This window comes from Bipolaris sorokiniana (genome assembly GCF_000338995.1).
Source record: "Bipolaris sorokiniana ND90Pr unplaced genomic scaffold COCSAscaffold_16, whole genome shotgun sequence".
NCBI lineage: Eukaryota > Fungi > Ascomycota > Dothideomycetes > Pleosporales > Pleosporaceae > Bipolaris > Bipolaris sorokiniana.
The window spans coordinates 886612-905007 of record NW_006911910.1 but is presented as its reverse complement, the minus strand read 5'-3'; the positions used below and the strand labels follow the sequence as shown (position 1 = coordinate 905007).

The 18396-nt window shown below is 51.2% G+C and overlaps 6 protein-coding genes across 6 annotated transcripts; 3 read left to right on the top strand and 3 right to left on the bottom strand.

Moving 5' to 3' along the window:
- Positions 1-1338: 1338 nt before the first annotated feature.
- Positions 1339-4646, bottom strand: COCSADRAFT_40950 (uncharacterized protein). The gene is made up of 4 exons (XM_007706336.1): positions 4280-4646; positions 2154-4230; positions 1726-2104; positions 1339-1672 (listed from the first exon to the last, which is right to left on the bottom strand). Exons 1-4 carry the CDS (start codon positions 4454-4456, stop codon positions 1597-1599), a joined length of 2709 nt encoding a protein of 902 aa, XP_007704526.1. The 5' UTR covers positions 4457-4646; the 3' UTR covers positions 1339-1596.
- Positions 4647-6781: 2135 nt separating this feature from the next.
- On the top strand, positions 6782-8634 carry COCSADRAFT_347424 (glycoside hydrolase family 16 protein; the record flags this gene model as incomplete). The annotated part of the gene is made up of 5 exons (XM_007706571.1): positions 6782-7029; positions 7085-7292; positions 7344-7698; positions 7757-8281; positions 8341-8634. 5 exons carry the CDS (start codon positions 6782-6784, stop codon positions 8430-8432), a joined length of 1428 nt encoding a protein of 475 aa, XP_007704761.1. The 3' UTR covers positions 8433-8634.
- A 389-nt stretch (positions 8635-9023) lies between these two features.
- COCSADRAFT_254143 (uncharacterized protein) lies at positions 9024-9389 on the top strand. Its single transcript, XM_007706570.1, has one exon. It carries the CDS (start codon positions 9132-9134, stop codon positions 9330-9332), a length of 201 nt encoding a protein of 66 aa, XP_007704760.1. The 5' UTR covers positions 9024-9131; the 3' UTR covers positions 9333-9389.
- Positions 9390-11605: 2216 nt separating this feature from the next.
- COCSADRAFT_127348 (uncharacterized protein) lies at positions 11606-13818 on the bottom strand. Its single transcript, XM_007706569.1, has 4 exons — positions 13565-13818; positions 12481-13475; positions 12269-12406; positions 11606-12128 (listed from the first exon to the last, which is right to left on the bottom strand). Exons 1-4 carry the CDS (start codon positions 13761-13763, stop codon positions 11919-11921), a joined length of 1542 nt encoding a protein of 513 aa, XP_007704759.1. The 5' UTR covers positions 13764-13818; the 3' UTR covers positions 11606-11918.
- A 681-nt stretch (positions 13819-14499) lies between these two features.
- Positions 14500-15905, bottom strand: COCSADRAFT_40944 (uncharacterized protein). Its single transcript, XM_007706335.1, has 2 exons — positions 15612-15905; positions 14500-15558 (listed from the first exon to the last, which is right to left on the bottom strand). The coding sequence occupies exons 1-2, from the start codon at positions 15793-15795 to the stop codon at positions 14714-14716; spliced, it is 1029 nt and encodes a 342-aa protein (XP_007704525.1). The 5' UTR covers positions 15796-15905; the 3' UTR covers positions 14500-14713.
- Positions 15906-16046: 141 nt separating this feature from the next.
- On the top strand, positions 16047-18314 carry COCSADRAFT_127343 (uncharacterized protein). Its single transcript, XM_007706568.1, has 2 exons — positions 16047-16318; positions 16371-18314. Exons 1-2 carry the CDS (start codon positions 16077-16079, stop codon positions 18223-18225), a joined length of 2097 nt encoding a protein of 698 aa, XP_007704758.1. The 5' UTR covers positions 16047-16076; the 3' UTR covers positions 18226-18314.
- Positions 18315-18396: the final 82 nt, after the last annotated feature.

Below are 18396 nucleotides of genomic sequence, written 5' to 3'. Positions count from 1 at the left end.
CGATTTTGTGCAGGCATCAAGTATTGGGATTGCTGACAGCACTACAATGGCTCCTTTGGCCAGGAAACTCTCAGTGAAAGTGATACAAAATCAACGTTGTACTCGCAGGTAAGTGTTGCATGATGCTCAGCCCCAGCGTATCAGTGTCAAGGATGGCGTTCAGGAGACACCATTCACGGATATCGGTCTCTGCATGATCGAACGAAAAGTCCAGTTCATATATATATGTAACTCCCTTCGTTTTCTCATAGTGTTGGGCCCAGCAAGAAGTTTTGTGGGGTTGTCGCCAACAGACCACTAACCAGTGTGTCCGAGGGTATGATGGCGGGGATTTGTGCCATGCCTAAGCATCCCTTTGAGTGACTTTGGTCTTCTCAAGTTTGCCAAAGTACCATTTGCTTCGATTTGGTTCAGCTACGGCAGTTGAGCTGTGGTCACCCGGATCTCACAAGCTTCTGGAACACCCGGGTCCGCAAGTCGCTGCATTCTCCGACGACCCTAGTTTGTGTGGCGGAGGCTAAGGCTTGAGAGGACATTCCCAAAGCCATTTTCGTGCATCTTAAGCGGGAAATCGTATGATTTAGGCTGAAGGACATCAGTACGCGACTTAACACCCATCATGCGTAAACTCTTCATTGGGAGAGAAGTTGCGTCATCGTGGATAGTAGACTTAGCTGGCAAGCCATGTGTTGCGCTACCCAGAATCGGTCGCGCACGTCACTACCGATGTCACAAGGCGGAAATCGGGATGCCTCGTGTGGTGCAGCATTACGCCCCGGAGGATCAGAAGCGAAACCTAGGCTGTTCTACAGTGTAAAACAGAAGCCATCTGGTAAAAAATCCGATCACGATAGATGATGTTGCCGTGTCTGGAATGCATGTCCGATCATGAGCGCGTCGGGCGCTTGAACCGAGGACTGAAGCTGAAGACGCCCACCATGGTTGAGTGTGCTGAAGTGGCAGTCTAGACTTGGAATTTGAATCCGGTCAGCCTATCAGAAAAAAAAGGACCACGGCTCGTCTTACCACATGGCGCACCCAACGGCTCGACAAAGGCGCACAAATGGACCTGGCGAGTGCTGGAGTGTGTGCAGGTGGTGTGCGCAGTCGAGGGCCTCGTTGCTTTTTCAGCTGGCCCCGACCACCGCGTGCCTGCCCTGCGATGTCCAGCTCATGTATATCACAGAGCTGCCCGACACATCCGGCTGACCACCACGACACAACGCACTGCAACCAACTCATGTTCATCTTGATTCCATCTCCATTACCTTGCGACAATGGGGAGACGCGAAAAAAATGGATGTGAAACAATCACCTCCGAAGTGGGGTAGAGGCTGAGTGGAAAATGAACGGCAGGCCCGCAATAAGAGGAACCGACTGTGAGTATGGAAATACCATTTCGTATTGAATAAAAATTAACACAAGGAAAAGCCTTGAGAGTCTAGTAAAGGCGATGATGATGAGGGAAACGAGGCCCTTTTAGATGCGATAATCCGCTCCATGTATCCCGACCAAGTATGCCAACTGGCCGCCAATTTTCCAACGCCGCAGCCGCTGATCCGACAAAAAGAGAAACCATCTAATCATAAAACGAACTTAGTAGTTGAAGACCGTCAAGGACGGGTTGAGGACGATGGGCACCAGGCAGTGCATGATTACAGTGACGGACCAACTGGGCAGCGTTAGCGACAGGCCAATCAAGTAGGAGTAGGAAATGGTACTTACGGAACAACAGCAGTCATGCCAGTAATCTCCCAGCCGTGAGGAGCGAAGCAGCCGAGGTAAATCATGCCACCGATGAAGGCAAACATGAGCATGTACATCCACTTAAAGCGCTTCCAGATCTTGGGCAGTTCGGCGAAGAAGTTGGAGTTGTCCTTCTCCTTGGCTGTGGCACCCCAGCTCATGTCGATGCAGAACATGTGAGAGCAGATGGCGAGCAGGATGTGGAACGAGACACCACCGAAGAAGACCATAAAGAAGGGCATCCACTTGATGTTTTCAGCAAAGGCACCGATAAGGCTGGCCTCACCGATACGATAACGCATGATGGCAAAGCAGGCGTTGGACATCAAGTTGAAGACAACCAGCAAGGTGACGAAGACTAGATGATGTTAGCGGAGGATCTATTGAGGGGTAGGATATGAACTTACTCTTCCAGGACTCGATGTAGTACTTGTCAAGTTCACCGTTGAGCCAACCGACCAGGAAGTAATTCAGAGCACCAAGAGGAACAGCGGATCCGATAGCATAGTACGAGAAGATGTAACCGCAGATGGAAATCTTGGAAGAAAGCTGGATGTTGGACCAGAGGAAGGTGCGGAAGAGCTTGGTGAAAGGGGTCTTCCATAGCCAGGTGTGGAGGGGGTTGAAGACAAGCTCGTTGCAACCGTAAGCGTATTTCTCCCATCGATCCAGTTCGTCGAAGATGGTGAGTGACACACCCTCCTTGAACCCACGGCCGTGGTAACTGGCAAGACGAACAATGTTGCCCGCAATCTGGAGACGAAGCGCGATATCGAAGTCCTCGGAAACGTGGCTCTCAGACCAGAAGCAGACGTAGCCATCCTCTTCGGGAGGATTGCCAACAGACTGAACAGCCTGCCAGCGCAAGAAGGCGTTGTGACCGACGAAAGGAGCGACCTCACCGCTGCCGACAGCGAAGCGAATAGCAGCGTAGACGAGGTTGGTGAAGAAGGTGATACCGTTCTCGAAGTAATCCCAGGAAACCTGCATGACACCAGTGGCGTGTTGGACAATGGCAACTTCGGGCGAGAGATACATTTCGGCGGCACCGTACATGAGGCAGTCTTCGGGAACAATGGTATCGGAATCGACGATAAGAATAATCTCACCCATACGGATGTTACCACCAGCTTTGGCGCGAGGGTCGGCGGTAAGAACCTGGTCGAGGGCCTCATGGTATAGCGCAAGCTCTTGCTCTTCGGTGATGGAGGCATTGTCGGGGTAGCGAGAGTCGACTAATTGTTGGAGGACATCCTCGACACGGTTGGAGGTGTTGAGAGCAAAGTTCATGTTGGAAGCCTTCTTGAATTTTCCGCGGCGGACGAAGCCCTCGTGGTTGTGCTTGGGACGCGAGACCCATCCGATATTGTTGTTCTCGTAGAAGCGCAGAAACTTTTCGTTGTCCTCCTCAGAACGGACAGCCATACCGTCATCGTTGATGAAGATGCGTGCGGTTCCACCACGAGATTCGTAGTAAGAGATGGCGGCTTGCAGACTGGCTACGGTGGGCTTGACGACACCCTCTAGAGATTCAGTGTAGATGGGCATCTGGATGGTGATGGTGGACGGGGTGAAACCTAGAGAGCGGGCCTGGACGAGATTCGGCTTGATGGCAGAGTGGAAACGACTGTTGGTCAAAACGCCAGTGATAGGACCAAAAACTTGGAAGACATTGCCCAAGACGACGACGACGAAGAAAAGACCCAAGGCGATCCAGAATGGTTCAACGAGGATAAGCAGAAGACGAGGGTAGAACTTGTCGGTCATGGTCTCGAGGATAAGCGCTCTGTTACCAAGTCCCAAGACTGGAACCAAGATCAAGCTCATGGCGAGACCGATGTAGAGGGAGCTGGTGAAAATGAGTGGACGAGCAAGTGATTCCTTGGGGCCTTGTCCCTTCTCGGCGTCGCCGTCGACTTCCTCTGTGGAGACTTCGACGTCTTCCTTCTTACCCATGTCGAAATCCATCGTGGAGCCGCCAAGGGTGGAGTTTGCACTGGACTGAACGGCGCTGTCGAAGCCGCTGAAGGGGTTCTTGGCTGTACCCCAGACGAGACCGAGGATCCTGGACTCGACTTCCATGGCCTGAGAAAGAATAGCACCAAGGTCATCGTGCCAGACAAGCAGGAGCCTTTCTTGTCGGATGAGGGCAGCATACTGGAACTTGCGGATGGTGCTAGATGTAGCGACTTCGGCCATGGACTCGAATATTTGAATCTGGGAACCGTTCTGGAACATCAACTCGGTTTCAAAGGGCTCGAGGACATCGAACACGGCCTGTGTGCCATCGGTGCTCATGGTGAGAGCGACACCGGGGTTGATTCTCTTGACTGCAGCCACGAGGTCCTGGTCTGCAGTTACGGGCTCCGAGACATATTCTCCTTGACCCTTGCGGATCAAGACACCTTCGCAAGAGCCAGGTGATTGAGCTCCAGCAGTCATCCAACGCATTGAGCATGCCTTGGCGTGGAGATGCTTGATGATCTGGGGAAATCAGCGCCATGGCACGTGATGCATGAGTGGAGATACTTACAGCACGGTATCTCGAATCTTCATCAATCTTCATGGTCAAGGGTCGCGACACAGGAGGTCGGCCATTGGGAGTTTGGGGCACCGAGTAGCGCGAGTCGCTGACGCTGTCACTCAACGACTGCCTACTTGAGGGGATGACGGGTCTGTTCCCATCTTGGGACGGGGTGGCGGAAGACATGTTGGACATGTGACAACAATTACAGTACGTGAGCACAGGTTAACGAGGATTATTGCTAAGCGATAGTAAAAAAAGGCTCGAAGGGGATGCCTCGAGGCAAACGTGACGTTCAAGGCCCAGAAACGAAGGAATGGGCAAGTAGCCCTGCGAAGAGTGACAAGAGACAAGAGTGAAGAACTGAAATTGAGCCGAAGGGGTCGCAGAGCAGAGGTTATCAAGGCGGCACAGCGGGTAGTGTGTACAGAATTTCCTTCACCTACGCGAAGCTCCGCCCCGGTCCAGCCCGTAGCCACCACGGTCAGAGATACACTCATGCTACACACTATTGAATAGTCGGCGTCTCCCCTGGTCTAGCACGTTCGAATCTCAACAAGAGTCACTACGCGAGCGTCCCGAAAAAGGTCACTGCGTCTGTCACAAACGCCGCCGTGCAGCCATGATAATCCAGAATGGGCGGAGTCTCGGGCCACCAGGTGAACCTAGCGATCCTAACATGAAATCACACACCTTGCCGTGCACGCCCCGGTCGCTCTTCCGCCCAGCGAGCCTCGGTGTCGGGACGATGGGCAAGGCCACTAAACGATAACGAAGGGGTGCTTCATGGGCCTAAAGATAGTTGGAATTGTTTGTCATGATCGAGATCGGGGTCAAAAGGAGGCATCTCTAAGTTTCATAGTCGCTGGCGTCTCCGACGCTTGTGTCTGAGCCAACAAAATGGCGGCTAAGCATTAGCTCTGCCGCTGCTGTTGACGTTTGTCCCGACGAGGAGAATTTACTTTTTGCAAAGGGCAACTATCGTCCTCGGCATTGCGTAGCGCCATCTACCAGCCAGCCTCAGCTTGACGGCGACTAAGGAAATGGTGGAGAGCGGGACCACTTGGAGGTGCTTTGACCATGGCCAAACCGGGCACCTGGCGTCCAAAACCGTCCGAGGTGGCCAGTAACCACGCCAAAATCCTGGTAAGTTTGTGCGGGCCAAGATCGAAGAATAGGCCGCATGTGGATTGCTGGGTAAGCGTACACAATCATACATATTGCTATGAACTGACGCGGGCCTAGGACCCTGCGAATTGCTTCATCATTCGTTTGTTTTTTCCGAAACGTGATGTAGCTTGACAGCACAGGTCCAACGTGGTCGACGATACCCTTGGCTACGCATTGTCACCCGCTCCCAGCGATAAGGACCCTGGCGGATGTCCCGTTGTTAAGATTAGCACTATGGCCTGCCTAGACTGAAGGCATATGTCCAGCACACCAAGCAGCTCGCCACTGGGCAGCCACACGTCGCAGACTGTTTGTCTCGAACCTTGAGGTTGTTGCATGACGCCATGCCCACCCGGGATATTTTTGAGTCAGATCAGGTTCTAGTCGACAGAGTCAGACGGCAGGGGGAGTCGTCCAGGTGCGACGCACCAGGACGGTAGCGCGGTGTTTAGCCGGCCTACAGATAAGTCAATCGACAACGATGGGCCAGCGTCCGAGCTGCAGGATTCTGGCCACCAACTTGCAGATACGGAGAGGGGGAGGGCATCGTATCGACGGCATACAGGTTTCTAGAGGGATGTCTTTGTACTAGTATCGGTCCCAGAAAGTGGTTGAGCGGACTGGTACTCCAGTTCCACCCCGAGCCCGATCTATTCGCAGGGGGGAGACAGAGGACGGTATGAGTCGCGCGGCACTGTGACGAGATCGACCGGGCGCTAAATCTAGGCACGAACCATGAAGAGAAAGGATATGTCGTGGCGTCCGACTCCTGTGCCGCCATGGTGGACTATCAGCCTCGGGCCTAGTACGGGCGGTGCAGTCTCTGTCGCTTCGCTAAACGTGTCGTGGCAGCACATCCTGGGCTGATGACTGCAAGGCTGTCACACTAGCCGCGTGCTTATCTTAGCGGCAGCAACCTAGGTACCTGCATCTAGGCGAGCGCTAGTCTACTTTGCGCCCTGGTATCAAGCCACAGCCCACGTCGTGCCCCTTGCGCATGCAGAAACCATCAGGTTGGCTAGGCCAACTCGTGCTGGTGAACGTGTCGAATGTTCTAAATCTAGACTGGTAGAGCCGTCAGACTTCGCTCATCCCGACGACGGCCCAGCCAGCCTACTATCGATTCTTCGAGCCGCAAAAAAAGCCAGACCGCTTGGCTGAGGAATTGATACTTCAGCTCTCAACAGCGTCTCCCGCCGCGGCTTTGGTTGTTTAATCACATATCCTCTCTAAGAGTTGGATTCGGCAATAAACCCCCTCGTCCCGGCCCGCTCACCACTCGAGCCCTTCTTGGACTTTTGCACTCCACACTCGTTACTCCTCCCCCTCCTCCGCGCAAACATGCCTTCTCTCTTCAAGCGTAGCAAGAAGGCCCCCGAAGCTGATGCTCCGGCACCTGAGGCCCAATCCCAAGATGTCCCAAGCATTCCCGCTGGCATGACACAAAGACGTCCCGATCAATCAGCAGCTGGTAGCTACCTGCCCAGGAACCCCTCCAACCTCTCCTTCGGACTCGGCCCGAACCAAATGGGCAATGCTGAACTGCGGAAACAACCGCGACCATTCAGGAGCTACAGGCTACGGGGAGAGTATGTTGCCTATATGCCTATTTCAATCTTTTGCAGAAACTGACCAACATTCCAGGCGTGAGCTGCCATGGAAGGATGACCCAAGGATAAAGCGCACCAAGATTGGCAACTGGATCACCTTGACCTGCATAGTTATCGGCTTGGGTCTCTCCGGTTACATCGCATATACAGGTGTCAGTGAAGCCAAGGTTCCCGAAGGATGTCTCATTATGGACGACAACTTTGAAAAGATTGACCCCGCCAACTGGGGCTATGAGATTCAGGTAAGCAACCATGTCCACATTCCACTTTCGCCAAACTAATCACCCACCTAGACTGGTGGTTACGGAAACGGCGAGTTCGACTGGACGACCGACGACCCAAAGAACAGCTATGTTGACGCCGAGGGTCTCCACATTGTCCCGACTCTGACAACCGAGTCCACGGGCATCACTGCAGAGCAGCTCGTCGATGGCTATACGCTCAACATCACCAAGGCAGGCGGTGACGGTTCTTGCACTTCGAGCGACTACAAATCCTGCAGTGTCAGGTCCAACGCGACCACCGGTGCCATCATTCCTCCTGTTCGTTCCGCACGCATGACTACCAAGGGAAAGAAATCCATCAAGTACGGTCGTGTCGAGGTTGTCGCCAAAACCTCAAAGGGTGACTGGTTGTGGCCCGCCATCTGTACGTTCCATATGAAACCTGCGCCATAGTATCGATGAATACTTACACTGATGTTTAGGGATGATGCCTGAAGAGAATGTTTACGGCGAATGGCCCCGCAGCGGAGAAATCGACATTGCTGAGTTCCGCGGAAACGCATGGCCTTACCCAGAAGGTAACGACTTCATGTCCTCGACTCTCCACTGGGGTCCCAACTCCAAGCACGACGGCTACATCAACACACACGGTAATGCTTTCTTCCGCCGCCAAACCTTTGCCTCGACCTACCACACTTTTGGTCTCGAGTGGACCGAGAAGTACCTGTTCCTGTTCCTCGATTCCCGTCTCAAGCAGGTCATGTACTACAAGTTCACCGAGGACAACCAGCTCTGGAAGAAGGGTGGCTTCAACGGCGTCACTACTGCAAACGGCACTCTTGTGGAAAACCCATGGATCAAGGGTGGCCTCAATGCACCATTTGACCAGAAGTTCTACCTCATCCTCAACGTCGCTGTCGGTGCGCAGAATGGATGGTTCTTTGACGGTGAGGGCAACAAGCCGTGGGTCGATGGCAGCGACTTTGCTCCTAGGGACTTTTGGAATGGTACGTTTTCCACATATTCTCATTATTATCTAGAGAAAACCTACTAACAATCGCAACAGCCAAGGATGAGTGGCTTCCAACCTGGGGCGAAGGTGCCGAGCGTGGTATGACTGTCAAATCCGTCAAAATGTGGCAAGCCGGCAAGTGCTAGATGTGGCTTGCGCATCTTTGACCTCTTTCGATCTTCACGGGTCCCCATGCACCCGTGCCTTTTTTACATTACTGAACGGCTGTTCTGCTTACTTTTTTTGGTTTTTGGGGGTAATTGGCACATAACGGCACGTTAGACGTTTATCGCACACTGGGATGATCGAGGCGCATTAGGCGCGTCTTGTTTTGGCACACTCAAAGCGCATGATACACTTTTTCTTACAATCGAAGTAAGCCCAAAACTGAGTTGTAGAATTATATTTTAATCCATGTTCATCCTCCAAACCCCACAAATCTTACGATTGCTCTTTGCGGCCCTTCCACGGACCTTTCTCGTTCCTTATCCTTTTGTTTTTGCCTTCTCACACATGCCGTCTGACACGGGATTGCTGCTGGCAACAGGCTTACAGTAGTGGCCTTGTATAATCGCATGATCCACCTCGGCTCGTCTGAAGTGCCGGCATTGCATTGTGGATTCTGCAAAAGACCTTGGGAACAGTTGTGAACGCCACACCCAAAGTTTTACAAAAGAAGCAAAGGTTCTCCTATCTTCATCCTGTTCTCATCTGATTAGAAAAATAGGCTTCCATGCCACGTCTAGAAGGGCACTTCGGGACTCATACCAAAAGCGCGCACCTTGCTCGCTTGTGCGTCTTCTCAATTCAGCCAATGTACGTATCCTTGATTCGCCCAATTCCGCATGGCACCCTCGCCTACATGCCCTCTTCCGAGTGCGAAACCGATAAACCATCCAAATCAAGCATGTTGGCCCTTCCGCCCGCATCCACTAGAATCCACTGCTTTGTCCCCACCGCATCGCAAGGGCAGCACATGGCTAGTTAGCCCTTGCCCTTCCTACCAAACCTCGCTCCCACTCCCCATGTGCGTTATCTCGCTCTAATGCGCTCTATTTTCCTTGCCCACCCACACACCCCACCCGCACAATCCTTCGCCCGCCCCGTCCGCCCCTCCCGAGCCACGCGCTCGCCAATCCTTCAAAAATCCCAAATCTTTTTACGAACAAATCCATCTGGAAATTGCACGCACGCAGCGGTGTGGCGTTGTTCGCGAACTTGACCAATGTATGGCGCTCGCGCGCTCTCACGCACACGCCGCCCGATTTCGCACTCCATACCCTTTTTTTTCCTTAGCCGAGATACATCTCTTCTATGTATTCTTTCCCCGTGTGTAGTCAAATAAACACTCATCTACTTTACATGCGTAGGCTCTTTTGCGCCTCGCATACAAGCTCAAGCTCAACAGCCGCTATTTGGCGGAAAAAAAAAACACCAATCGCCATCCGCGGTGCTCCCCTTTGTCAAAGTGTATCTAGCTAGCCTAGCCAGCAACCATCCAGACCAGCCAGCTAGCCAGCTCGGCCGTATCGGCCGTAAGTATTGGCGCTATCCTATCGTTCGTATTCTTCGTTTTTATCTCTGCTGTTATCTCGGAACGCGGCAGCACCTTCATAACTTTCCACGCTTTACCTGTTTTTTTTGTGTTCAGCTCGCGAACAAGGCGGCTGCACGAGTGGAAGCTCGCACGCAAATACGAATCCGGTAGTCGAAACGCAGATGAGTCGCGGCAGCGGACGGGGGGGTAAAGGGTATTGGGTTAGGATGGTGTTGGTAGCGTGGGGAGAGGGACAGGACAGGGTAGAGGGCAGTTAAGAAAGACAAGGGAGGTGGTTAAGCGGGCCAGACGGACAGGGTTCCGACTGCAGTAACAGGGGGCATTGTGGGATGAGTGCAGAGCGTGTGCATGTGTGATAGTTGTGGTGGTGGTGGTGGTGGGTGGGCCGTTTCAACCGGACAGTTTTTTGTTTTCTCTGCTTCTTCGGAAGCGGGATTGCGGATGGCTTGCTTTTGTTTCCTTGTTTTGCTTCATACGGGATACGATGCGGCGTGAGGATTCCTTTTTGTTTTTAGAACCCCACAGCATCAGTCGGCATCGTGTCGGATTTGCGCATCTGTTTTGCTTGTTCGAAGTACCGACTTCGCTGTTTGTTTTTGCCCGCCTCACCTACACCCCCCGGCCGGGTACCTGTTTCATCCGGCACTGCGTTTGTAGTTTTCTTTTTAAGCGGGTAAAAAGTGGCGTTTATTGTGCATCTGGTTATTACAGGACCTGAAGGGAGACAAAAATAATAGGGAGATGGCATCTTCGTCATGGCCGTTTCAGCGCCCTGATTAGTGTACCAGCAAATTCCTGGTGTTTTTTTTTGTTTTTTATGGTTTTCCTAATCTGACGAGCCCCCTTCAATCCACTTGTCGCGCCCCCTTCGGCAGACGACAGACTAATACGCCACAAAAGACGATACAAAAGGGGTGAGCGCGCGACGGTGTGTCATGCATGTGTAAGGGCGCCCGTCAACCAGTAAGTCAGTCATGGTGACGCCTAACATCGCTATCGCAAACTAGTGATACGTTGTGGAACAGCACCACTGCGCAGCACCGGCACACACCCTTCAATTACCACAAGGCCGCCGCAATCAAATTACAAGTATGCGCGTCATGGCAAATATTAATCGTACCATAACACCTTGGCGTACATGTGTTGCAACCCCTCCCTTACCACCACCCTCCTCGCTCGCTTGGTGGTTGAACCCAACAACCCCCTAGCAAACGTTGTATCAAAGAACTGCATGGTGCCAGTGAGAAATCGATAAATTGGCAACGCAGGTAGTAAGTAGTTACCGCCAACGTGTTTCCTTACAAACCACTTGTTGGACGGGAAGATAAAAACACAAAATCTGCCCTAAAAACACGAACCCCAGAACCCGGGCCCCATTTGGCGTGCCCCATCAAGAAAAAAAAACAAGCAAAAGCACATGAAAAATCGCCGCGCCAGTTTGCTGGCTCCCTTTCCTCCCTTATCCCTTACCATTTGCTGTTTTTGCTTTTCCTAGGCCGCCATGTCCCACCTCCACCTGGCTGCCTGGGCCTTGGAGAATGCTTGATTGGCAAGGCGGTAAAAGTGATTATGTCGGTGTTTCTAACAATATGTTGCTTTACTGATAATACCGTGTATGCGGTCTGAACGGGGGGGGCTAACATACGATATGCACAAGGATTTTATGCATGCATACAACGGGAACGCAAAGCTCATGCAGACGTTATCTAGAAATCCTTCGTGCAGATTGTTACACGAACGACTCTGCGATTAGGTTTTTAGGGTGAATCCAACAAAAAATAAACACCGAAGGAAGCGCTGTTATCTATGATGCTAATGTTCTCTCCTGTTTGTGTATGGTGTGAAATCGCGCAATCGGAAGGACTAGCTGCCGAAGCGGTGTCCACAATTACTGTTAGGTCTACTCTTTGTTGAGGGTAATGGCAAGGCACTTTTTTTCTTTGAGGAAAAAAACTTTGGGGGTCAAGATCGATTACTATGCGCAATTGGCATGATGTGCGATTCGGAAACTTGACTATCCGTGACGAATGCGGTGTTGCGTTGTCCTACCGCTTCTTCCACTATCCCATGTCAATCACTGCTGATTGTGCCGTCTAGCCGCAACCTTGACCTGGAAGTCGCGCGGCTTGACGAACCAGTGGTTTGTCGTCTCCCACTCCTGATCAGCCGCTTGCAGGTGGCTAGCCAGTGTAAAGTCAAAGTCGCGAACGAGCATGGGGATTAACTTGGAAATTTCCAGAAACGATATGTGTCTTCCTATGCAGGTTCTTGCTCCGAGGCCAAACTGCGCAAGCACGTATTTTAGTCAGTAAATGACGCCCAAGGTACAAGATTGGGCAGGATAGAAGGCTGCACGCGAAGGTGGCGATGCGCGAATTGAGGCAATAGTCGATCAAATAGATGGATGACGAATCCATGACATACCGGCATCCAATTTCGCTCCATGATAGCAAGCCTCTCTTTATCGCCAACAAGCCAACGCTCTGGTCTAAATTGGTGTGCATCTGGACCAAAGATGGTGCCATCGCGATGAGCAACCCAGGAGTTGATTCCGACAATAGTCTAACATAGGTTTATCAGTAGCCGTATCCATACATCTTTCGAGCTGATCATTTTACGTCAGCGTGGCAACTTACGCCTTCAGGAAAGAACACATTGGATATCTCTGCTCCACCAGCTGGCACTACACGTTCCAGTGGGAGGCCAGTGGCAGGATGCATTCTCAGTGCCTCCTTCATCACCGCCTGGAGATAGGGCATCTCTTGGCTCTCCTTGAATGTGATATAGTGACTGCTTTGGCCTTGTCGCTGACGCTCATCAACCTCGTGCCGCAGTGTCTCAAGCGTGCAAGGGTTCTTAAGCAGGTAATAGAGAATAGCAGAGAGGATAACGGCCGTGGTATCCGAGCCAGCCACCATATTCGACACGCACCCTGAGGCGACATGGTACATGGTAAAGGACTCGGGAGCGTCAGCATTCTTCGTAAAGAACTTCGTCAAAAAGTCCATGCTCGTTTTCCCTTTCTCTGCTCCATCCACTGGTATCCCCTTTGTCTGCTCCGTCTGATGCTCTGCAATGCGATCTTGAGTAAACTTCGCCACATATGCTCGCCCTGTTCCTGTCGGGCCAGCCAACCAATTGCGAATGTGAAAGAGGTATTTGTGTAGCCACGAAAAGATTCCAATAAAAGTTGCATATTGCAAATGGTCTTCCAAAGCCGCCATTACGCCACCAATATCCTCGCCTCTGTCTAGGAACCCTAATCTTTTGGAGTACGTTATCAATCCAATGACATCGAATGCATAGCATTGTAGCCAATGTCCCATGTCTGCGTATGCGCCCGCACTGGCAAGTTCTCCAAGACGCTGGCTAAAGAGGTCCGCGCACTCGTCCACATATGGCTCGTAGGTGACGAGCGAGGACATGCTGTAGGTGCTTTGGTACTGTCGGCGATTCTCGCTATGGCGTCGGATCGAGTCGTCTGTAAAGAGAGACCATTGCGATGGGTCTGGGTTACTCCACGCTGCGTACCACGAAGATTTTGGGAACTTCGAGCCGTGACTGTAGATAGATTTTTGCGCAGACAGTGAAGAGAAGGAGTACCGGTTTGGTCCATAACGGACAACCTCGCCTGCAGTTAGAATGTGAGTGATCATCTCTGGTATACATCTGGTTTGGAGAAGGTGGTTCAATCACATATGATAGAAGGGCACGGCTTACCGTATCTTCGATGCAACTCGATATTGTCCCACTCAAACCTACCTTTTTGGACTCGCCACAGATACCAAAGATCAGTGAACCTGGCAGCAAATGGGCCCGGTATGTTGCGTAGCGGCGAGAAGAATGTTTTCAGAAACGGAAATAAGATGCGTGCTATGAGCGCAACAACTGCTGCACCCGCAAGAACCGACAAATGCATTTTCGCTGCTCCAACAAGTTAGTGATGAGGGATTAGTTGTTATTCAATCAATGGCTCATGATTTGGAGCATGAAGTATTTCGCGATATTCGCCAGATGTTTTTATGTTAATTCTCGGCATGGTTGTGCGGGGAAGCAATGACACGGCAAGTCGGGACGGATGGCAAGTGCGGGGGTGTGGTCTTGTACGAGCTTGACGTTCCCGTGATGGATGTGGAATTATTGCCGTCTTTGGGATTTTTCAATGTAAATCGATGATATTGGAGGTCTCTTGTATGAAATTGCTCAAGTTTTGCCGTGATTCGGTATCTGTTGTCGCACCTGAGATAATGACTTTTGTACCACGAGCGTATTGTGCAGTGTCTAAAGTGCAAGGTGAAAGGTTAATACAAGCAAGAATGGCTATAGTGATAAGTAACAGGAGAAACAAGACGGATGTCTAATTGATTCAAACAACAAAATCTCCACAGGAAGAAAGACATGCGTATCCCAGCCTCAATGTGACCAAAATGATTTCGCAGTCAAGCAACTTCTGACGCGGTCATATAGATTCATCTCGAATCAAAGGATCATTCAGGTAAGTTTATATAACGTTGAATATGCTTCCGCTCGGCTTGATAGGTATACATGCTGCTAAATACAAGATTGTTTGTTATCTTGACTGCTGATTGAATACAAGCACTAAGAGGACTGACCGTTAACCAAATCAATATTCTCTTATCCAAGTGCGATAATACTGCATACTTCTATATTAATGGATTAAGCAGTTACATCAATTTCTATCTGACTGTGTGTAGAATCAGTATCTTGTTAGTAGAAACTACGACTACATCCTCAATGGACAATGTTGAATGTGTAAACGATCATGCAGAGCCTCATAAATATGAAACAGAACGGGTTCTAATTGAGGTTTTTTTTAGAATCCGTAATCCCTATTTCGGGCCATATAGGTTAAAATACAAGTTGCCACAGATCCGTCAGTCGTTCATTGTTCTCACCTAGTCCACCATGAATGACGATACTATCGTTACCACTCTCAGCCTTGACAACATCAGCATCAAACCATCCACGTGGATCAGGTACACCGTCAGTGCCTTCAGGTTGAAGCTGCGTCCACCATTTCTCGCTGATATCATAGATCCAAACATCACTCAGCATCTTGCCTGCTCCAGCATGGCCCAGTGACGAAGGGTCGTGTTCGCCAAAGAGCGTGAGAAGCTTGTCCTTGTGAGCGAGTCGGACTGGTAGTAGAACACAGACACTGCGGGCCTGAGGTCCGTTGTAGCCATCAGCTTCAAAGGTATCAGTGAACCACGTGCTATTAGCAATGTCGAATACGTCGATGCTACCACCTTGTTCAGTGTTCCCGTCAAAACCATTCATTCTGTACAGTTTGCCATCATGGTAGGCAATTGAAGCGCCTCCACGCTGAGAGCCGGGCGCATCTGGTGCTTGTGTCCATGTACGGTTGTTGGTGTTGAACATCCACAGGTCGGAGAGGCGCCCCTTTGCGGGACATCCGGCATGGAGAAAGAAAGTCTCTTTACCATCACTAGTGGAGCAATGATAGCTGCGTGCTGGTGGATAGGGCGCTGATGAATCGGCTGGAGTGATCTTTGTCCATGACGAGCTTGCGGGATCGTAGCACCACACTGCGCCTTGTTCCTCTATGGGTGCCATGTCGATACCGCCGCGTCCAGAAAACAAGTGCATTTTGCCATTGAGAACGGCTGATGCGCTTCCTACTCTTGGGCTGGGTGCTGACGAAGTAGATTTTGTGTCCACGTTTGTTGCATCTGTTCCCATTTTAGCCATGTACCTTGATGGCCAGTTCAGATGAGGGGCATACTGGACTTGAGGGGAACCACATCGACCTTGTCATCTATGGGCTCCCGAGGCTTCACCTCACCACCAAAGATGCAGACATTTGAATCGACAACTGAAAGTACTTGAGAAGAGCGGCGCAATCGCTCGTCGTTCAAGAGACGCTTCCAGGAGCCCTTGAGGGTATTGATTGGTTTACCAACTGGCATTGTGAGTTCTTGTTGTTGTCCAAACTATATTTGAATTGAAGTGGGAGTGATAGGAAAGGAGAGAACAAGAGTATGAATCGTCTTAGATCAGGTAAGATGCATACGATTGCGTCATGCGGGAGGAATGTCACTGTGAAAGATCGACCGGCAGAAACACGCTAGTACCAAATCATACTAGTAATACGCGCATAGATCGTCATTGGCCGCGGCGCCATGTCCAAAAGTTCGCGATGCAGATGACTTGGGCTTGTCGCAAACCACATGCATCTTGACGTGCCGAGATGAGGCTTCGATTGACGGTGCAGAGGAACGGCCTGCCCGCTGCCAACATCCTCTGGAGCGTTCCCGACACCAACAGTACACAGGCATACACCATTACGCGTTTGCTCGAAGATGTTAACCACATCATTCCGCTAGAGGCTGAGCATTGGGGCCTGGAGCACTATGTCGTTGAGGTGGGCGGCTTCGAGTGCCTTCACTTTATGCCTGTCATCAATGCGCTCAAGGAAGACGATCATGTTTCGTACGTAACATCATAGTAACTGTGCTGTTGTATGCTGACGACTCAACTATAGCATCCGACCGCTCATGACAGCCGAAATACGCGCGCGTACCCTCACTGGCCGTGACCAGATATCTGACGGAGGTCAACACCTTGTCGATGGCATTCCTTTCGGTCGACCCTACTTGCGACAACCAAACCGACCCCCCGTTCGCATACCCCCACGCAAGCGACGCCGACTCGACGACGGAGAAGCAGAGCCAGAGCCAGAGCCAGAGCCAGAAGCCACAGCTTTGCTTATGGAACACGGTGAAGAAACCGAAGAAGAAGAGGAGCCTCTCCCACTTTTGAATGGTCATACAGTCTCTAGGAGTGGTGTGAACAAGTCTGGGAGAGAGTCCAAGACAGTACACTTCCAGGAGCCAGAGATTGATGAATCGGATGACAGTGAGGAAGACGACGACTTTGTGCCAGGAGATGGCGATGAATCCGCCTCTTCTGCCGAAGATTCAGAAGACGACTCAGATTCAGACTCGGGCTCGGCAGCCAAGCCCGGCAGTTCGTCGAGCGCATCAGACACGTCAGATTCAGGGTCAGATTCAGATACGACAAGTAACTCCGACTCCGGCTCTGACTCCGATGACAGCGATGCAAGCGCTCCCCCTGACGTTTTATCGTCCAAGGACGGCCGCAAGACTACAGCAACAAAGCACGTTCCTCCAGGCCAGGGACTCAAAGCTACAAAGGTCCGAAACTCCCGACGCACTAGAGTAAATCGTCTTCGTCGTCTGATAGCATCTGGTTTGCTCCCTGAGGGTGCGGGTCTGAGCGACCTGAAGAACTATGAGGAAGGAAATTTTGGCCAGCCTAGAGAAGAAGAAAATTCTACCAGCGCACAACCCTTTTCTAGATCTCAGGGCAAAAGGAAACGCTTGGATGAAGAAGAGGGTTCGGCAGGAATGGGAGATGAAGATGCCTTACAACTGGAAAAAAGAAAAAAAGAGCTAATGGCAAGGCTTGGAGACACATTGTCTAGTCCTGTGCCATCAGTTGACTTTGTGCAACCGCAGACAATACCAGTAGATGAAGCCCCCGCTGAGAAAGTAGCTGCTTCGAGAAGGCTACGGCCAGATACGGCTGCTATTGGTCGGATACTTGCTCGACAAGCAGCACCAGTGGCTAGAAAGGGAGGAAACAAAGCAGCCGTGGATGAAGTCGCGGAACTTGAAGGGGCATCAGACCCTGATTTCTGGAAGTCGCGTATCAACGTGTCTGCTTTTGAGTGTTGGGATGAGGAGTTTGAGCTTAGTGCTCCGCCGTTTCCATTTGAGCAGCACTGGGATCCTGCTAGTAAGGCGATGCGGGAGAAGGCGGCTAAGAAGAAACAGAAGAAGAAGCAGAGTCATGCACCACAACAGAAATATGCAGTACAGGAGGAAGATGAGGAAGAGAATATCATTCTGGACTATGACGATGCTCCTGCGGCCAACAATGAGTCGGAGATTATAGATGCCGCCATTGAAGATCAGCTTCAACAGGACCTTGCGACAGCCGCGCAGATCGATTTGGCGGCACTACCCGAGGACATGAGTACTTTGCCTGATCTTACGGCAGCGGACATGAAGAAGGGTGCGGTCATTGCATGCAAATTCTTTACTGTTAACCCTATCACTGTCACGCCTGAAATTAGTGGGTTCAAGACGGCGACTGTAGAGCATGAAGGGGACTCAGGGCCTGGCGCAGGGACAATCCAATTGAGGATTGCAGCGCGCGACCTGGTCAAGAAGGAGAAGAAGTTTGACGGTAAAGGCAATCGAGTCTACAACGCGGCTGATGCGTTGCTGATGGAGAGTGACGATGAAGAAGATGGCTTATGGGAGGGGCAGTTTGGCGAACTCTTGGAAGCAAAGCTGGTGAAGGCTGCATAGAGCGGGACTGAACTGCTGTAGCAATCTTACCTCTTCGTCCGTGTGTCAATATATCCAATTGTAATAGCATATTTGCCATGTACATATGGATACATTCTTACCCCGGAAGCATGTGACCCATGTGCCAGCCGTAAAAGACTAGCAGTAAGGGGCATGGTGGGCTAGAAAGGC